This window comes from Mesoplodon bidens, assembly GCF_964165515.1.
Source record: "Mesoplodon bidens genome assembly, chromosome: 5".
In the NCBI taxonomy this organism is placed as follows: Eukaryota; Metazoa; Chordata; class Mammalia; order Artiodactyla; family Ziphiidae; genus Mesoplodon; species Mesoplodon bidens.
In genome coordinates, this window is record NC_138161.1 from 120,824,708 (window position 1) to 120,843,168 (window position 18,461).

The 18,461-nt window shown below is 37.6% G+C and overlaps 1 protein-coding gene across 2 annotated transcripts in view; it reads right to left on the minus strand.

Moving 5' to 3' along the window:
- Positions 1–18,461, minus strand: part of ZNF385D (zinc finger protein 385D) — a gene marked incomplete at both ends in the record, with an annotated part of 950,735 nt that overhangs the window by 81,714 nt on the left and 850,560 nt on the right. For both annotated transcript variants that reach the window (XM_081235583.1, XM_081235584.1), the window contains one exon: positions 9,258–9,420. In XM_081235583.1, the coding sequence (XP_081091709.1) occupies positions 9,258–9,420 (163 nt within the window). The remainder of the gene's footprint in view (positions 1–9,257; positions 9,421–18,461) is intronic.

Sequence of the window (18,461 nt, forward strand, 5' to 3'; positions counted from 1 at the left end):
CAGACTCTACCCCACTGAGTTAAATATGCTCTCTGCCCTCAAATTTAACCTGATACCAATGACACAACTTGGTTAGTACATCGTCAATCTAACTCAGTAGAGCTTTTTAAAATGTTCTTCACTCTCATTAGAAACTGAAGTAGCAGGGTAATTTAATGATGAATCCGAATGTAATTAAGGTAATTAAAATAGCAACTTAATTTTATGCTGTCTCTGGGAAATGTTCAACCCAAGGGTTGCACATTCAAATTCTGAGTTACACTGGTTAATATCTTTGATGTGTATTATAAAGTAGTTAAATGTAATAGAGTTCAATTAGTAAAATATATTGACTCTAGGCATTGAAATTGGTACTATATATTTTGGGAGTGTGTTAGTTTTCACTGTTAAAAGAATTCTTAGGATGATATTCCTGAAAATAAAATTAATACATCACTTTATTGACAGTTTTAATGTAAAACTGCTAGTGGCTGGGATAAAGACGTATGGGATGAAGGTGTATGCTCCATCAAGGAGGTGAAACTTTGATGGGGTTGACAAGTCGGAAGATGCACTCAGTAGGTGCTAGGATGGAACTTACACAGAAGCCTGGAAATGGGATTCAGCCAGGCAAAGAAGGTGATTCTATCTGTACATGTTTGTGCACATCCATACACCTATCACTGGCACACAACGTGTGCATCCTCTATGCCTCGGTAGGTGATACATGGGATGAGGTGAGGTATAAGGGAGGATTTTTCGAAGCAAAAGAACATATGCACCTTGCCCTGGATTCTCAAGTAATTTTGTTGCACTGGAGTTCAACAGAGACATGAAGGACTGCCAGAAATGGTAGGCAAAGGTCAGACCACAGAAAAGTTCTGATGCCATGTTTAAGAGTCTGGAATTCATTGAACATAAATGCAAGTATAATTTTTAATTTAAATATCTGTTTCAGTTTTTGTTTTACTAAGAATTCAGTAGGAACTTTATGGCTCCTGACTGTAAGAAATGTGCTGCTAACATGTTTTGTTTCACATTCGTTTCATGTCTATTACTATTAGATATTAAACCCTTCAGTTTTCCACTTTGGAGACAAAGTTCTCTCATGGTCCACGTGTTTTTTACAGGTGCTCACTTCATGTTCTGTCATATTTGATTATTGTTAAACTTTTTTGTTACAGTTAGGAGTCTAACATTAACAATTATTATTTTGCAGTTGAAATATTTTATCATTATATATGCTTATGTCCACTTGATTCCTAAGAAGAACATAAAAATAGGGGGAAAAAACACTCCATTAATTAAAAAACACACACAAATGCACACATAGATACAGATGTTTCCAGAAGTGTAACAGCTGTAGACAAAGCCACTGGGAGTTTTAATTTAGTTTTTAAAATTCATCCAGATGTCTGTTATTTCATAGATACTGGTTAGGTGTTTAGCTTATCATTTATTTTATTCAATTTGGTATTTCTTAAAAAAAGACAGTCACATACACGAAGTGTGTACAGATACATACACACACACACACACAAGTCAAGGACCCTGTTGCTTTGAACCATAACATAAATTATGTCTAGCTTGTCAGTTTAGTTTTAATTCCCCTCCTATCATGCACACCATACCCCAGCCCTTGACCATGGATAGGAAACGTAGGTCCTCACTGCTTCACTAATTCATTATGTTTAGGAAGACAACATGTTCCTGTCCAGATGAAGAATTTTTTTGTGAAATTCTTCTGCGATTCAAGGATTGGGTTTGTGTAATGTATCTGGGTCAAAGCTTTTATCAGCACAATACCATTCATCTTGATTTCCTCAGGCACAAAAAGAACGGGATAGAATATTGTTTGTGATTTCCACATCACCCTAATGTATGATCTGTCATCACTGATTCATACACAAGGATCCTGGAACCACAATATTCAAATAAGCATCCAGAGTTTGTGTATGTGTTTCCTTTCTGAATTCTCCTTCTCTTTTTTAATCTCTCTAGAGATCTGCTACCAGCACATTCTGCTGGTACTTATCACACATCTTGAGCAGGGAACACTTGGTAAAGGCTCTTTCTTTGACCAGTCAGAAGCATGTCATGAGCCAGCGCTAGGAAAAGAAAAACCACTTAAGGCATCAGTGGTCTCTCAACAGTGCTTCAACTCCTGTGCCAAGATGCTGGCAATGGGGTCCTTAATTGTATTAATGACTGTTCCAGGGCATCTTTTTTTGGGAAAATGGGTGAGAAAAGAAAGACCCCAGGAGCCAGCACAATTTCCACTCCGCCAAGAGGGGCATGTTTATGTCACTACACCAGATCTGTAAGTGCTGATAGAAATGTGTCCCTTTTCAACTGACTTCGTATTGCCTCTGAAAGGTCAAAAGAGCTATGGCTTCATAAGCCACAAAAGCATGTGTTCCTCTTCTTAAAGAAAATGGGCAATGCTGATCATGAAGACCTGGTGTAGTGGGGTATTTCAGGAACAGGTATTAAAGACAGAATCTTGCATATCAATAAATATGTATGTAAAATATTTATATAATAAAATACCATCTGATATATTCCATACTATATCATACATAGAAATGTATAACACAATTTCAAAGATGCATGGCTTTCTGATGTCAAACCCAGCTTGTATTCTGTTATAATTTGCAACACTTGGGACCTTTGTCTGAAGCCTTTGTCAAGAAAAGCAAACTTTTCCCAACTTCCTTATGAAAACAGAAACAAAGCGAATTCTCTCTTGTCCTCCGCTGAAAACTATGTGTCTGTTTTCTAAATGACATTGGACTGGTTTTTCCTTACAAACTACTCATCTACTACTTTTATTTCCAGGTCACCATTCTCATGATTTAGCTTCTACTTAAATGGAAAGGAAAAAAAAAGTGTGTGCCTAGCACTGCCTGGCACTGGGCCTGATGTTAACAGCTGACTTGAGAGGATAAGGCTCAGGAAAGGAAAGACCCCAGACTCTGTGACCTTATAAAATTGACTGACATTCACAAAGAGGCTGTGTTTCCTAATGTATTTATTTGTAGTCATTGGATATCACTTTCCGTTGGATACCTTCTTTATCATTAGAAAAGTCTCCATCACTCTAAGTATAAATAATTTGAATTCCAATAAACACTTAGAATCAATTATTAATTCAGAGTAAATAAATGTTCCTTTGCATTCATAGACCTTTTCAAAAATAGATTCAAAAGTATTTCACTCTTGGCACCTTTGGGTAAGGTAAATACAACATCCCTGGATGATAATTTTGAATTGCAAAAAAGAAAAAGAGAGGGGAATATTGATACAAAGAAGACTGAATCATAAGAGAGAAAAGTGCAAATTTAACTTATAACATAGTAGCTTTATCTAATGACTATATTTGCAATTCGCTGAGACTTGAGAGAATTATGTAATAGAACCAGGGAGAAATGTTCTCAGATCTTACCAAGTAGATGACTATCGTAAATCTAAAACTCAATAGGCTAATTAACTCCTGATTGATAGTCACTGAAGGAACATTAGAAATGTCAAGTCTTCTTTACCTGTGTAACCAAGGAATCTCAAAGGAAGCAAACGAACAACAAACAAACTTTAGGAGTTAGACTTGATGACCTTTAAGAAAACCTGCTACTCTGAAATTTGATGAGCAATATCTCAGAATTCTTTGGATTAATGAGAATCATTGTTCTTTCATGCAATCAGGTATTCACAAATAAAAAATTCTAGAGGTTTGTTTTTAATTCAAGAACAAGAGCACAAAACTGATTGCTTCAGGTTTTAAAACTACTTATTATCTTTTACACAAAAAGTACACTTTAAAGAAAAAAGATAAATAAAAGGATTATGCAAGTATGTACTCTAAATGAGCATATCATCTGGCCATAAGAAAAGGTAAAGACATAAAACTTATATGTGAACAAGAATAAGATAGGGCAGTTAGGAAGATACGGATTCTTATGGGACTTCATAGGCACAACGAAGAAGAGAAAAGTGACACATTTTAAGGGAGAAATTTAGAACAGTATAAGAAACAAAGATGCAGGTGGATCATATGTCTAGTGGAGAATATTACAGGTGAACAACAGAAGAAAACTTTGGAAAGGCAGGTTGTGATCAAACCATGGGGGACCATGAGGTCCAGCATAAAGGCACAATGGAGGTTTCTGAGTGGGTTAGTGCTGTGCTTTATATACTGTCTAGTATAAATGGGCAGTAGAATGAAGGATATGGTTGTCAAGGGACCAGAATGTAGGCAGTTGGACTTGCATGGAGGCTAGGGCAATGGTAGGAGTAAAACTGAGACCCATGAGGCCAGGTTATGTGTAGAAACCATGTGTGAAAGAGTGAAGGACATCTTCTGGGAATGTGAGGGGAGTGGGTTCCAACCACTGAATGGATGGGTGGACTGAGATAGGAAAAAGAGACTAAGATGGATAGAAGATTTCACGTCTATGAGCTCCAGGACCAAAAATAAAAATCAGGAAGACAGGATGGAGAAAAAGTTGGGGAGGATGGTCAAAGTTAGGCTTATTTTTTTTTTTTGAACCTACAAAATAGAGGTGTTAACAAACCATCCAAGTGAGTGACCCATAAGACTTAGAAATCAGGTCAGGGATTTCCCTAGTGGCTCAGTGGTTAAGAATCCTCCTGCCAATGCAGGGAACACGGGTTCAAGCCCTGGTCCGGGAAGATCCCACAGGCCGTGGAGCAACTAAGCCCGCGCACCACAACTACTAAGCCTGTGCGCCACAACTACTGAGCCTGGGCACCTAGAGCTTGTGCTCCGCAACAAGAGGAGCCACCACAATGAGAAGCCCGTGCACCTCAACGAAGAGTAGCCCCCGCTCGCCGCAACTAGAGAAAGCCGGCATGCAGAAACAAAGACCCAATGCAGCAGGGTTTTAAAAATAAATAAATAGATAAAGTGTATTAAAAAAAAGAAATCAGGTCAGATTTTAGGAGGAGAACAAGGCTGGAGATGTGGAATGCTGAGACTCCAACAGAGGGGTGGCGGAAGCCATGGTGGGATGTGGTGCTTTATTGCTCATTAATATCTGTCCCCTTCCCTGAAGAAGATTATTCTTCCCTGCCCTTTATAATCAGGCTTGAGCATGTGACTCGCCAAGGAAAGGGATAGGAAAGTTAAGTCACTTGCATTAAAAAGCTTTAAAAGCCTATTGATTCACACCTTTCTTTTTTCCTCTTCCATAGAACTGGTAATGCCCAGCTAGTGACTGCTTCATTAGCCTGGCCCTAGAGTTAAATTAACAAAGGAAGAAAAAAACAAAAACCCATAGCTGCTCTGTAGGGTGTGAGAGAAATAATTAGTGGCTGTAAAAGCCACCAGGAGTTGGCAGTTGTTTATTACTGCAGATTCACCTAGCCTAACCTAATGGATAGGTCATAGGAATGAATAAAATTGTCCCAAAAAGGAAAGTAAAGAAAGACCAGTGGATGACTTCACACAAGACTTAATGCAACAATTGCGAATGTGTCATTTCACAGGAAAAAAAAGTCAATTGAGCTATATTTGCCAAGTTACTTTAAGCATAATTTCTTAAGTTTTGTCATTACTTTTTCTGTATAGAAAACTTGCATTAAAAAAAAATGAGGGGAGGGATAAATTAGGAGTTTGGGATTAACAGATACTACTATATGCTACTGTATATAAAATAGATAAACTACAGGACCTACTGTGTTGCACAGGGAACTATATTCAGTATCTTGTAATAACCTATAATGGAAAAGAATCCAAAAATAATATATATATATATATATATGTGTGTGTGTGCGTATATATATAAACCAAATCACTTTGCTGTGTACCTAAAACTAACACAACATTGTAAAGCAACTATACTTCACTTAAAAAAAAAAAAAAAAAAAAAAAAAAAAAAAACCTTGCTAAATCAGACAAAGTTATTCTGGTCACTTTTGGAAATGTTTGCTCCATGAAATATTCTGTGAACGAATAGCAATCACCCTCCCGTACCAACAACTTTGAGTGTTCAAAATATTTTTTAAAATATTACTTTTGCCTGTAAATTTTTCTTTGTGTAAATTCACCAAACACTCCTCATTAGATTGTAAGAACTAAAATTATTTATTAACATTAAGGAGTGTCTTTTTGCCTAGCAGTAGGGGAACAAGGCTATCTGGGAGCAGCTGGTGGTGGATCACGGAATTGCTCACCACTCCAGCCTGCAGACTGGTAGAAGGAGGGGAAAAGAATCCCAAGATCACGAAGTTAGTGACAGAGACCTTAGCCCTCATGTAAGCCCAAATATGTAGACATATTTATTAGCCTAAGGCAGCAATTTAAGCCCATAATACATGATTTAGGAATTTAGAAGGAATTGTTTGTCTACATTCTCTTTTTGTAAGTAGATTTGGAATGAGAATTTGGTTTTTATGAGTATTCTATTTCTTGTGTTTTAAAGAATCCCAGGAAAACCTCCAAAACAATTTTTAAATTCAAGTCTATACCACTTCTTGCTTTCTTTTTTATTTATTTTTTTACTATTTTTGCCTAAACTTCTCTTAAGATTCTTGTCTATCACATCACTGTATACTCAAGCACAATTGGCCTACATATATATTAAATTCTTATTAAGAACAATTTGTTAAAATTAGTGAAAGTGATTTAACGTCTCTATACCTTTTATGCATGGATAAGTCCACAAGCCACAAAAAACTTTTTACACTAAGTAGAAAGGTTACAATTTTTTATTATTAAAAAAAAATATGTGGCCTTTGATATCAGAGTCTTCTCTCTTTCCCCTTCTGCCAATGAGGATTTAACTGTTGTAAGAAACTAGCTCAGAGACCCATCCTGTTTTCAGAGCTGTGCTCCTTCCCAATCAGTATGAGGACACAGGCAATAATAAAAAGGACAAGTAATAGCTTTAAGAAAACTCCAATTTGTCAGCATAGGTGCCTCGGATTCATACTGCAATACAAATGGGCTAAGAGTCTATGCAGTTCCAGGAGCTTTCTTGGGCTACTTCTCATAGGTAGTTTTGCAGAAATCCCAGATAAGGATCGAGTTTGGCTTAAAACACCTAGTGAGTGTGCTGGAATCGTTAGTCTTTCAACCTGTATGACCTGTTTCTTTGTGGGTAGAGGTCCCCTTGGATCAGGAAGCCAATCCCTTCCAGATGCCCATCACTTGCTTACTTTGGCTTTAAGATATTTGTACTAAATTTTCAGATTTTATTATCCCTCTGTCCTTCTGGAATTTTCCCTAGCTCCAGCTAGAAAGGGCACTTCACCATTTCAACACCATTCCAACCACTAAGTGAATCTGGCATCCCCACTAGGATTCTGTCTATCTTATGTAGGTTCTGTCCCACAACCTAGTCCAAACTAGTTTCCATTCATCCTCCAAGAGGACAGAGCCTTTCCACTCTAGTCTCTCAGGTGAGGGATGGAGGTATGTATTCATAACTCACTTATGTAATGGAGATGACACACAAGGGAGCACTTTTTAAGCCCAGTCAGCAGCTCTACCCACCATGTACATATATATTTTTTGAAATGGCATGCATCTCAGTGTAACAGGGATTTTTTTTGCATTTTTAAAGAGAAATCAAGGTAATCCAAACAGCCATTATTGATAAAAATGTCTAGGAGTAGAAGAGTCTGTCAAGGAGCAAAAACTTTACATCAAACTCATCTCTTTATATCAAACCTTTTACATCAAATTTACATCTTTATTCTTCCTACCTACTGTCTTTTGGCAAATGAAATATATTTCTCTATGGTGAGTATGGCTTTAGGGATCCCATCCCAGATGCCAATATCTGGGAGCAGAAATTACACTCACCTGCTTCAAGACTAATCATTTTCCCTACAGCCCCCCAAATAGGGTGGTGACTTTTCAATTAATGGAGAAAAGAATAATGTGTTCCCTACAAGGTTTTACATCTAAATTAATAAGACGGTATAATTCAGCTCTTGCTCTGGATACCAAAGAAATGAACATGACAGTTTTTTTCCCCCTTTATATGTTGTGACACAAAACCGGATGAATCAGAGAATCAAAGGGATGAAAGAAAATGCAGCCAACAGACATTTTACTCAGCACCTACCCTGCATCAGACAGGTGCTGGGGTACAAAGATGACGAGAGGTCACTCAGCCTCAGAGAGTATACAGGGTACTCAGGAAGGAAGCATGATGCATGCACCAATAATATTCAGATGAAGTATATAAAATGTGTTGTGGGAACTCACAGAGGACACTGTCGTCCCTTACAGATTTGCACAGGAGCAAGCATCTCTCCAGATCCTTTGAGGACTATGTATTATATGTCTCATGGGTGTACCACATGTAATAACGTTGCTTTAATCTGTTGCATTGGTTCACTGTTGATTTTATATTTTCATCAGCCAGGGCCAGAAGATCTCTTCTAGTTAAGACATTACCATCAATGACAATATAAATTCTTCCTGACCACTGCTATTTGTAGGGGCTGGAAAGCAACTGGCACATACCAGCCCTTGTATTCTTAGAAGGTGATTTATTAAATGGATGTGTGTACATCCATGAATCACACGGGATCTCTTTTTATGTAAGTTTCAAGGACCAGTGGTCTTATATTTTTAAATGCCAGCTTATGGAAACCCCACTGGCTTCCCCTTCCGTGAATAAACTGGTTGCTTGAGGAGCTATCCCAAGGGACCATTCAGAGGCCGTTATTTCACTGTGAAGACTGTTAAAAAGAATAATTGGTATCAATAACACTTACCTGTGTATGCAGAGGGAAGGTTACCCAGCCATAACAAGCCCAGCTTCACACAGCCACTACTTAAAACAATGCAATGTTTGGGATTTGTGAGAATAAACCCTGTCAGTAATGATGCCCTTATGGGGGCCTTCTTGATTCATTTGGCATATTCTGCTGTGTACTCACAGTTAAATCAAATCTGCCATGCAGTTATAGGCTAACGTGCTTGCATACAAGATGCAAACGATACACACTGGAAAGGTTCACTTCTCAAAAAGAGGTATGGCTTTAAATGCCCTTCTGACTCTTGTGTTCCTCTTAAACAGCCATAGGACTGTTTCCAATGTAAAATCTGCAACATTACTAGTGATTATCGTCATCGCTCAAGGGTACTGGAAAAATGAGGGGGAAGCATTACCATTACATAGAAAGATGGATCAAGCATGAATCAAGGTGGAAGGAACATCAGCAACAGATAGTCAGGCAAGGGAAGGAGCCCCCGAACAACAAGGATGAGGACGACAATAACACAACAAAGAGCATCGCTTAACCTGTTTTGTCAGAGCTGGTATTGATGGTATTGGTAGTGATGGAGGTGAAGGTAGTCTTTGCGCTGTCCTTGGCAGTTACAGATTTCTGCTTATTTTTCATGGCTTCCAGTGCTTTGAGCTTCTTGGCATGTTTCGTGCCTTTGTAGTGGGCCGCAGCCTGGCTCTACAAAGGAGAACAAAATGAACCATGCAATCAGGCTCATTTCTAAACTGGCATTCTCTGTATTACTGCAAATACAGACGCCCTTTCAATAATAGGTACCATTCATGCTAAGTCTGGCTGTGGTCAAACGGTGGGGTTCTATTTAGAATGATGCTATGAAGCAACGGGAATCAAGTTTTAAACCTCTGGATGGAAGGAAGAAATATTCAATTACTTCTCTTCAGAGAAATGTAGATGAACACTAACATATCAACAACATTTTCTTTGTGGAGTGGGAGAAAAAAATAAGAATTTACAACTGTATTGCCTTTGTTCTGTCACAGAAGATGCTGGGCTCCCAAAGATTAACAAGGGCCCTAGAAAGAGTAGCTCTCACCTCCTTGACTCCAGAAATGTGTTTCTCCTTCTACAATGTGTCTTATTAATACAGGACCCAACATGTGTCTACCAGGAAAAATTCACTGTTAACAAGGGAAATAGGCACCCTGGAGGTTGAGATGGGAGCGTGAGAGTTCAAAATCAAATGCACTGCCGAAGTCCAAATGGAGTATATGGAAGCTGGGCAATTTTACAATTCTTTCTTTCTCTTTGCTTCCCACAGAGGGTAGTTTGAAAAGTTCAAGGTACTCTTTCAACACGTGTGTCCTTTGTGCCCTGGTCCATTGCCAGGAGGATCCAGTGTGTTTTGAACACTTCATGGGGCCAATGCAATACTTTTGCCTTTGCTTTCTGAGATTTCTATAAATAGTAATATATATTTTCCCAAGTTTATATTTTCTTAACCTTATCTTTTGGTATTGGAGAGACAATGAGATAGAAAATCATCTTAAAGAAATATATATTTATTAATGTTAAGTTATTGGTGGTGAAGGGGAAGCCTTTGTGGCTTAGGGTGAGGTGGAAGTGGGCAGGGAGATTCTTAGATTAGAAGGTTTTCCAGCTCAAAACCTTTAAAACTCTCACCTCACAAGGAAGAAATCTCGGTGGAGGACTAATTCTGTATAGTATCTATGCATCACTTCCCATGACTTATTTAAACTCAATGCTCCATTTTGCCAGAAAAATGCACATTGACCTTTTCATCACAGCAACTGTGGTAGGTAAGGTGTTGCAGTATAATATATTTTTATAAGTAGATAAATATATAATCCACACCTTCATTTGCATCATTCTGACAAGTATCCTCAAAGGACTAGGTACCTTTATTGAAAGAACACTGGACAAGGAAATTGTATATTAGAAACAGTTTGAACAGAGAGGACACTCATGCATGTTTTCCAACAACACATAACATCAAAAGACATAGTGTGAGTCAAAATATGAAGTTAAGACTTACTATAGTTAATTGAGGAACCAGTGATAGATTGGATTGGTTTGATTCTACATGGAAAATGCTATTTTCATGGACAGAGTGGTGTCCCTTTTTTCTCCTTTCTGATTTATTTCCAATAATTCAAATCCTTTGGGTATATCTTTTGAGGGCATGATGCTGTAATCAATTAATTCCACAATATATAATTGGTCATCTTCTCTAGACAGCTGATGATGTACTTTCCCTTAAAGCAAGGTTCACCTCCTACTCCTGGTATAGAAGTGAATGCTTTATATATAATGCATATTAAAATATAAGGTTGAGATGAACAGTGTTATCCCCACATATACCTTCAAAATATACATTTTGTACATATACATTCATTCTAAGGTTCCTGGCAAATCTATATTCTCAGTGGTATTTCAAATCAGATATGACTTTGTTTTAATACACCATAGGACCAGGTGAATGTCACTATTTTAGATATTAAGACATTTACTCCAAAAGAATCCTGACAGTTAAGAGTGTACATATATCCCGCGCCCCCTGGCTGAAAAAACAAACAAACAAACAAAAAAACCTCTGCACAGATACAGCTAAGCCAATGCTTCCAACAATTGAAATGGCTCAGGGAGGTGTGGGGAAAAGAGAGTGATCAAATTACCAATAGTTGGTAGGCTCCCAATCAAGACCCCTGATATATTAATAAGCAATACAAAAGAAGACAATATGCACACTCACTTGTTAATTGAATAATAGTCCCAAAGCACCCTGATAACAATTAAAAATATGTGCTATTTAAAAAAAAGCAAGTGAACCTCCCACAAATTTGAAAAGAAAAAGTTGAATGGTATGGAGGTCCAAAATGCTATGGAGAGACCAAGGCATGTAGAATTTCGGGGGAAATGTTGGATATAGTGGAGGCTGATTGGGGTAGCCTCAATGTGATTGTGGTGGTGTAGGGTGTGTGTGTGCTAGGGGTAGATGTCGATATACAAGTTGGAAACAGAATGTAGACAGATAACCCTTCTGGATACTGTAAATTTTCTTTGTCATTGATCTTTATGTTTGTATAATTTATTGGACTGTTCTTGGGTTCTACTGGTATTAATTTTAATATCTATGTATACTGTCCCCTGAACTTCTTTTTTTTTGGTATTCTTTTCCACTATGGTTTATCATAGGATGTTGAATATAATTCTCTGTGCTATACAGTAGGACTTTGTTGTTTATCCATTCTCTATATACAGTAGTTTGCATCTGCTAATCCCAAACTCCCAATCCTTCCTTCCCCCACCCTTCTTCCCCCTTGGCAACCACCAGTCTGTTCTCTATGTCTGTGAGTCTGTTTCTGTTATAGGTAAGTTAATGTGTGTCATATTTTAGATTCCACATATAAGTGATATCATATGGTATTTGTCTTTGTCTGACTTCACTTAGTATGAGAATCTCTAGTTGCATCCATGTTGCTGCAAGCCCCCTTGATACAGGTGTGTTGCATAAAGGCGTGTTCCTTGTGTAAATGAAGAAAGCCCAGACAGCTCTCCTTACCCTGTTAGCACACTTCACTGGACTGGATAGATTTTTCAGCCACATCTAACCTTTCTGTGACTGTAGACAAAGCTGCAGCCTAAGAAGGAATCATGCTGAGAGATTTTTAAAAAAGCAGTAGTTGGACAGAGATGTGTCTTTGGCCTCATCTGCTTTGCCTTTGGGCAGAGAGGTGCTGGGTGTATGTAGCATGCCATTTTCCCTCCAAGGTTATCTCCTATTATTTATTAGCCAGTCTCTGAGTCAAGTCATCCTCAGAAACCTGGGAACCATCGAACACAAACAGACTATTATTTTTCACAGGAATAATTTCAAAGTTAAGTAAGTACACTACTTCATCATCACAGCACATGTCAGAATTCTGTATTTTAAAACTCAAAGAGAATTAGGTGATCAAAGTACACAGAGAACAAGAAAACATTGCTTTCAACAAGTTCCTTTTAGATCATAAGTGGAATATTCGGGTATTGTGTAATAAAAATCACTATTGCCGACCTTGAACTAGCACATGACACCATGAAATCTAACAAGTGTCATCCCAGAGTCAAGTGGTGACATTAAAGATATGCACACACATTCTTGCAGAACAGTGATGCCACTTTAAATGTCATCACCAATCCTAGCCATCAGAGTAGCCAGTCAGACTTTTCAATCTTCAAAATTTGTTTTCAGTATTTCAAAAAGCCTTCAGGTTTAAATGCAACTGAAGTTCCAAAGTAGATAAAAATAACCATTAAATGGCTAACACTTGGAAGAGTTTCATCATTTTGAAACACATGCACACATATACACACATCTATTTTGCTTGTCTATGAGGCTTTGTTATAAATCACTATTATTCTGTGAAACTCACTGCAAAATTAATGTTCATGTATCCTTTTATCCCATTAGCTCCAATACCTTGTACAATTTTAATCTGCATGTCTTTGGCATAAAGTGTCTTAATATGCTTTTTAAGAACTAAGAAGTTTACTATAAGCATACATATATGGTAATGATAACCAGTTCATTTTCATGAACACGTGATTTCAAAAAGAACAAGGTGGTCTTTGTTAGTTTCTGATGTCATTTAATTTTATCACATTAAATTTTTATTAAAATAAAATGAACATTATCTTATTAAAGTGTAACATCAGAAAAATAAAGAGTGGTTATGAAAGAAGTTACCATCCTCTTTTGGGAGACAAGAGATAATACTTGAACACAGGAATTCTTTATTTTTTAAGAAAATTATCTGATTTCAAAACTTTAACTTAGATTGTTGTTTTGGATATAAAAAAAATGAAATGATAAAAAGATATAGTATCCTAAACTCTAAAACACTTACTTTAGATTTTTATTTTGAAAACTATTGAAAAACTACTCCTGGAAAAAAGTTTAAAATTTGTATTTATCTCTGTACAGTTGTTTTTTTGTTGTTGTTGTTTTTATTTTTTTTGCGGTACGTGGGCCTCTCACTGTTGTGGTCTCTCCCGTTGTGGGCACAGGCTCCGGACGTGCAGGCTCAGTGGCCATGGCTCACGGGCCCAGCCTCTCCGCGGCATGTGGGATCTTCCTGGACCGGGGCACGAACCTGTGTCCCCTGCATCGGCAGGCAGACTCTCAACCACTGCACCACCAGGGAAGCCCTGTACAGTTGTTTTTATGTTGCATACACTCACTCAAATCTAATATTGAGGCCATTTGCATAGGTTCAGCCATGTGGATTAAGACCAGTATGCATTCTAACTGTTCAGTGGCTTGTTAAATATTTTGAATATCACTTTTGTATATATCAATAGAAAGTTTCTAATGATTCTATCTTAATTTGTTTATTATCAACTCTCAGTTTCATTTAATACTCATATAAAGCATTAGTTCTTAGAGTGTGGTCCCCAGATGAGTAGCAGCAGTGGCAGCTGGGAGCTTGTTGGAAATGCAGGGAATTGTACCCAACATCTTATAATAACCTATAATGGAATATAATCTGAAAAAAAGAATGAATCACTATGCTGTACATGTGAAACTAACATAACAGTGTAAATCAATTATACTTCAATTAAAAAAAGCAATAAGATGATATTCAGTGAACTTGAAAAAAAAATAAAGGAATGCAAATTCTCAACTTCTTTCCCAGACCCACTGAATCTGAAACTATGGCTATGAAGCTCAGCAATCCATGTTTTACAAACTTTCCAGGTGCTCCTGAAGCATACTAAAGTTTTAGAACCACTCATCCTAAATATTAGTACATTTTCTCCAAAGATGGCCCTTTCTTGTATAAGTGGCCAATGTCTAGGTTTTAAAAGATCAATATATAGTCATTTGAAGATTGAACCTTTCCATATGTCTATCTGTGAGTAATGTGCATTACTCAAGAAAAATAATCAAAAGTTTCTTTCCTTAAAAACAAGCCATAAAAAGAAGTAAAAAATAACTAAGATAACATAGGGAATTGGGGAACTTCTATTCAAGAGGGATGAATTCAAAATAGCAGATCAATTTTGGAAATCTTGTAACTCTCAAAACCCATATAAGAGCTTTCCAAGCCCTTGTGATTCTCTCTGTACATTTTACCTTTTCTCTACAAGCTAATTATTGTTGCAGCATGACCTCTGAACCCATTGTTTGTACCTCTATGTTGAATGCTTTGCTGTGATCCATTTGTGTGTGTGGGGGGGGGGCTGAGGGAATCGCTAGTTCTGTAAAAAAATAAGCAAAAGCAAGGCCCTGTGTCATGTCTTTTAAAACCTCACTATAACAAGCATCTAACTCACTATTATATTTGTATTAACTGATTCAGTGTTAGCCATGGCTAAGTTCTTTCTTTATGTACTTAAGGCTGTTTTAATTGAAGGAAACTCCTAGCCAGCAGGCAAATAAAAACCATGCTAGTAAGTCAAGAGACTGCCTTCTCTGTTACGCCACTTAACAAAATATTTGAAGAAGAAATTTCAAGATAGAATAGTTTATGGTTATACATTTTCCTTACTGATGTGAAGACATGTACTTTTCAAATTCTCTTACTAAATGGGGAAAATGACATGAGAAAGATATTTTTATTCCTTAATTACATGCCCCATAAAGAATATTTAACAACTTATTTTAATCTGTGATTGTGCAGCTAACATTTAGGTAGATGACTACAATATGAATAAAAGTGAAAATTCACTTGCATTGAGTCCCAAAGTGAAAAACATGATTCATTTAAGAGTGTTCTCTCTGAGTTCAAATGATTGATGCCTTACTTTAAATGTGTTCCTGTCTTCTGTACTCTTCAGTACAGAAATGAATAGTACCTGCCTCAGGAATAGAAAAATAGAAAAAACAAAAAGATAATACCACAAGAGTAGGGTCATTTTTATATACTACCAGTAGTCACTGAAAAAACAAATTCTAAATAAACATAGAGAGAAAGAAGAGAGGCATGCCACAATTTCTCAGATATATTAGATAACTAACTTTTATAAGCAACAAAAATACCTTGTCACTAAGTGGTTGTGAAAAAATCTTGATGGACTCACTTATCTTTTTCAAAGCTGCTCAACTCATCTAGAAACTTCATGATTTTTAAATATTAAGTACTTAATGTTTTCAAGTATCTAATGTGGATGATAAAAATAGCACTTATTTGAGTAAGAGAGGCTAATTTGAGAGTTTTTGCCTGGCTCCTGTTGTGAAACCACTGTTCTTGTATGTCTGGGGTACAAACAGCTGTCTCCGTGACCTCTGATGATGGGGTCCTGATTGGGAGACACTGGCTGACAGTGGGCTTTGGAAGCCGGTGCTCATGATCTGATACCGACCAGGGTTCTTGGCCTTCTCCGATCAATAGAAATTGATAAGAGGACAGACAAGAAATTCAGGCAAGGCTTAACAGGTTCCCTTGCTCACTGCCCTAGCGGGACTGAGCTGGTTCCTTATGTGGGGTGAGGGGAAGGGTGTGGCCAGGGCTCAGGCCAGAGGTGTGGCTTAGGTGATCTGCCCAGCCCTTTGGTGGTGCTGAGTGCAGGGGGCATGCACAGTGCCCTGCTTTTGCTCCTGACACACTGGTTTTGCTCCCGATTCCTGAGAAGTGGCAGTTGGGTTTTTGGTCTTTTTTTATCTTGTTGTCCATAATTTGCCCCAGCTGTGCATGCACGCAGGTATTTTTAGTCCCTTATAATTTCTTTGTATTTGCTTGTTGGAGGAGACATTTGTCCAGGTGCAAGCACTGCAGCAAAGGGGCCCAGGTCCCAGCCTGACTCAGCTCTAATTGAGCCAAAAGGAATATTTGGTTCTGGTGAAGCTTGCTCAGTCTTTTGGGGATCTTTTTGTAAATGAAAGACCGCAAATGAGTTTTAACTCTACTGATATAATCACAATAATTTCTTGTAAGAAACTCAGAGAAATCAGAAAAACCATTGTGTCTAACTACTCAACCAGCATACAGTAGCCCTTGACCATGTCCACAGATGAAGACTCCCCTCAGTGCGTGACTGTCACCTACCCTTGGAAAGTGTGGGGGAATTAGAGATGTTGAATCTAATCATGTCCGAGGGTCAAGCTGTCAAAGGTGTTGGTATCAGGTGCAGAGAAAAACTTTATTTCCGGGTGTGACCTGCATGCTTCCCCTAAATCGTCCCAACCTCCTCTCCCAAGAAACCTACCTACCCATCACCCCAGTCATGATGTCTGCTCTCTAACAAGAATAACTGCCTGCAGTGTAGATAAATGAGGGAAAGCCCTCCCCTTTATTCTCTTAAGGAAAATACCACAAGAAGAAATCATTTTCAAAGCCTTCTCCCTCTGCCTGGAGCAGCTTCACTTGTCTGGCAGATACCTGTTCATCACAGGTCACCAGCTCCATGTGGCCTTGGGTACAGGGAGTGACTCCTTATAGCACTGACATCACTGCCATAATTAGGGTTAAATGTCTGTTTCTTCTGATAGAGAGTAAATTCCTCAACAGAGAGAGAAAGACCTCATCATTTTGTCCCTGGGACCTAGCAGAGATTTCTAAATAGGTTCCTATTAAATGCACATTGAATTAATTTCACATTTTGATTTTAAAATGTAAATATGCATATGGTGTCTCAATGGATTCTGTATGTGAACAGGGTGCAACTTAATTCTCTGCCATTCTTTGGCACTTTGCCTTATCTGTTGAACACACTTCAGGGCATATTTATAGCACTTAATGCTAGAAAAGCATCTGGCAGAAACACAAACTATTATTTTTTCTCAGAGAGAAGCTTACTATCAACTGTAAATTGTGCTATTTATGGGAGCTCTCTTTGCATAGGATGCAGCAAGGAATAATATGGAGATTGTTTCACTTTTTTAAAATTTTGATGAATAACTTTTTTTTTTAAATCTGGAAGTGCCATGAATGTGTCCAGTGATGACTTTTCATTTTAAGATTTTTCTATAAGTCCAAATTCTCTTAAATACACATAGAGAAATTTTCAGGATGTGGAGAATGCTATTTCACTATTAACACTATTGTTAAATTTTCCAAATGGAATATTTTCTCTATATTGCTCTAAAACAATATACAGAAATTAACTATGACATGATTAACCCATTTTCCTCCGTACAAATCCACATAATAATCAATACCCTGCATTTGCTGAAAGAGAGCACCTTCCATTTGGGGAAAAATATTAAATTCCCTTCTTCTCCATAAATCAAGGAAGGCCTCCTCCCTCTAGTTTTATAGCATTTCTCATCTCTAATTCATGAATCTGAGAATTGTTCTGATTGTTCTTTTAATGAATTTGTTTCAAAGATCCCCGCTGAAATATGTAATTGTAAATGAGGTTTGTGGAGCCCACAAAATATATGGTATATAGTTGAGCAGATGTTTTCTCAGTGTTAAGTACCATAGCATTTTTCTGAAGAACTTTGTGTGCACTGGGAAGAGATGGGATTAGGACATAAATAACCTCAAGAACCTCAACTCCGATGGCAATAGCACACCCGTATTCCAGGCTTTTCACTGCTCATTCAGTCACAAAGGACTCACTGAACAGTGGGTAAACACTTTTGTAGTTATGGGGACAGCTGTCGTTATGGGGACAGAGTGGAGAATGAGACACACTGATAAATTCAGCCACATTAATACATCTTCTCTATTAAAAATACCATAGGATGAATTGGGCGATTGGGATTGACATGTATACACTGATGTGTATAAAATTGATGACTAATAAGAACC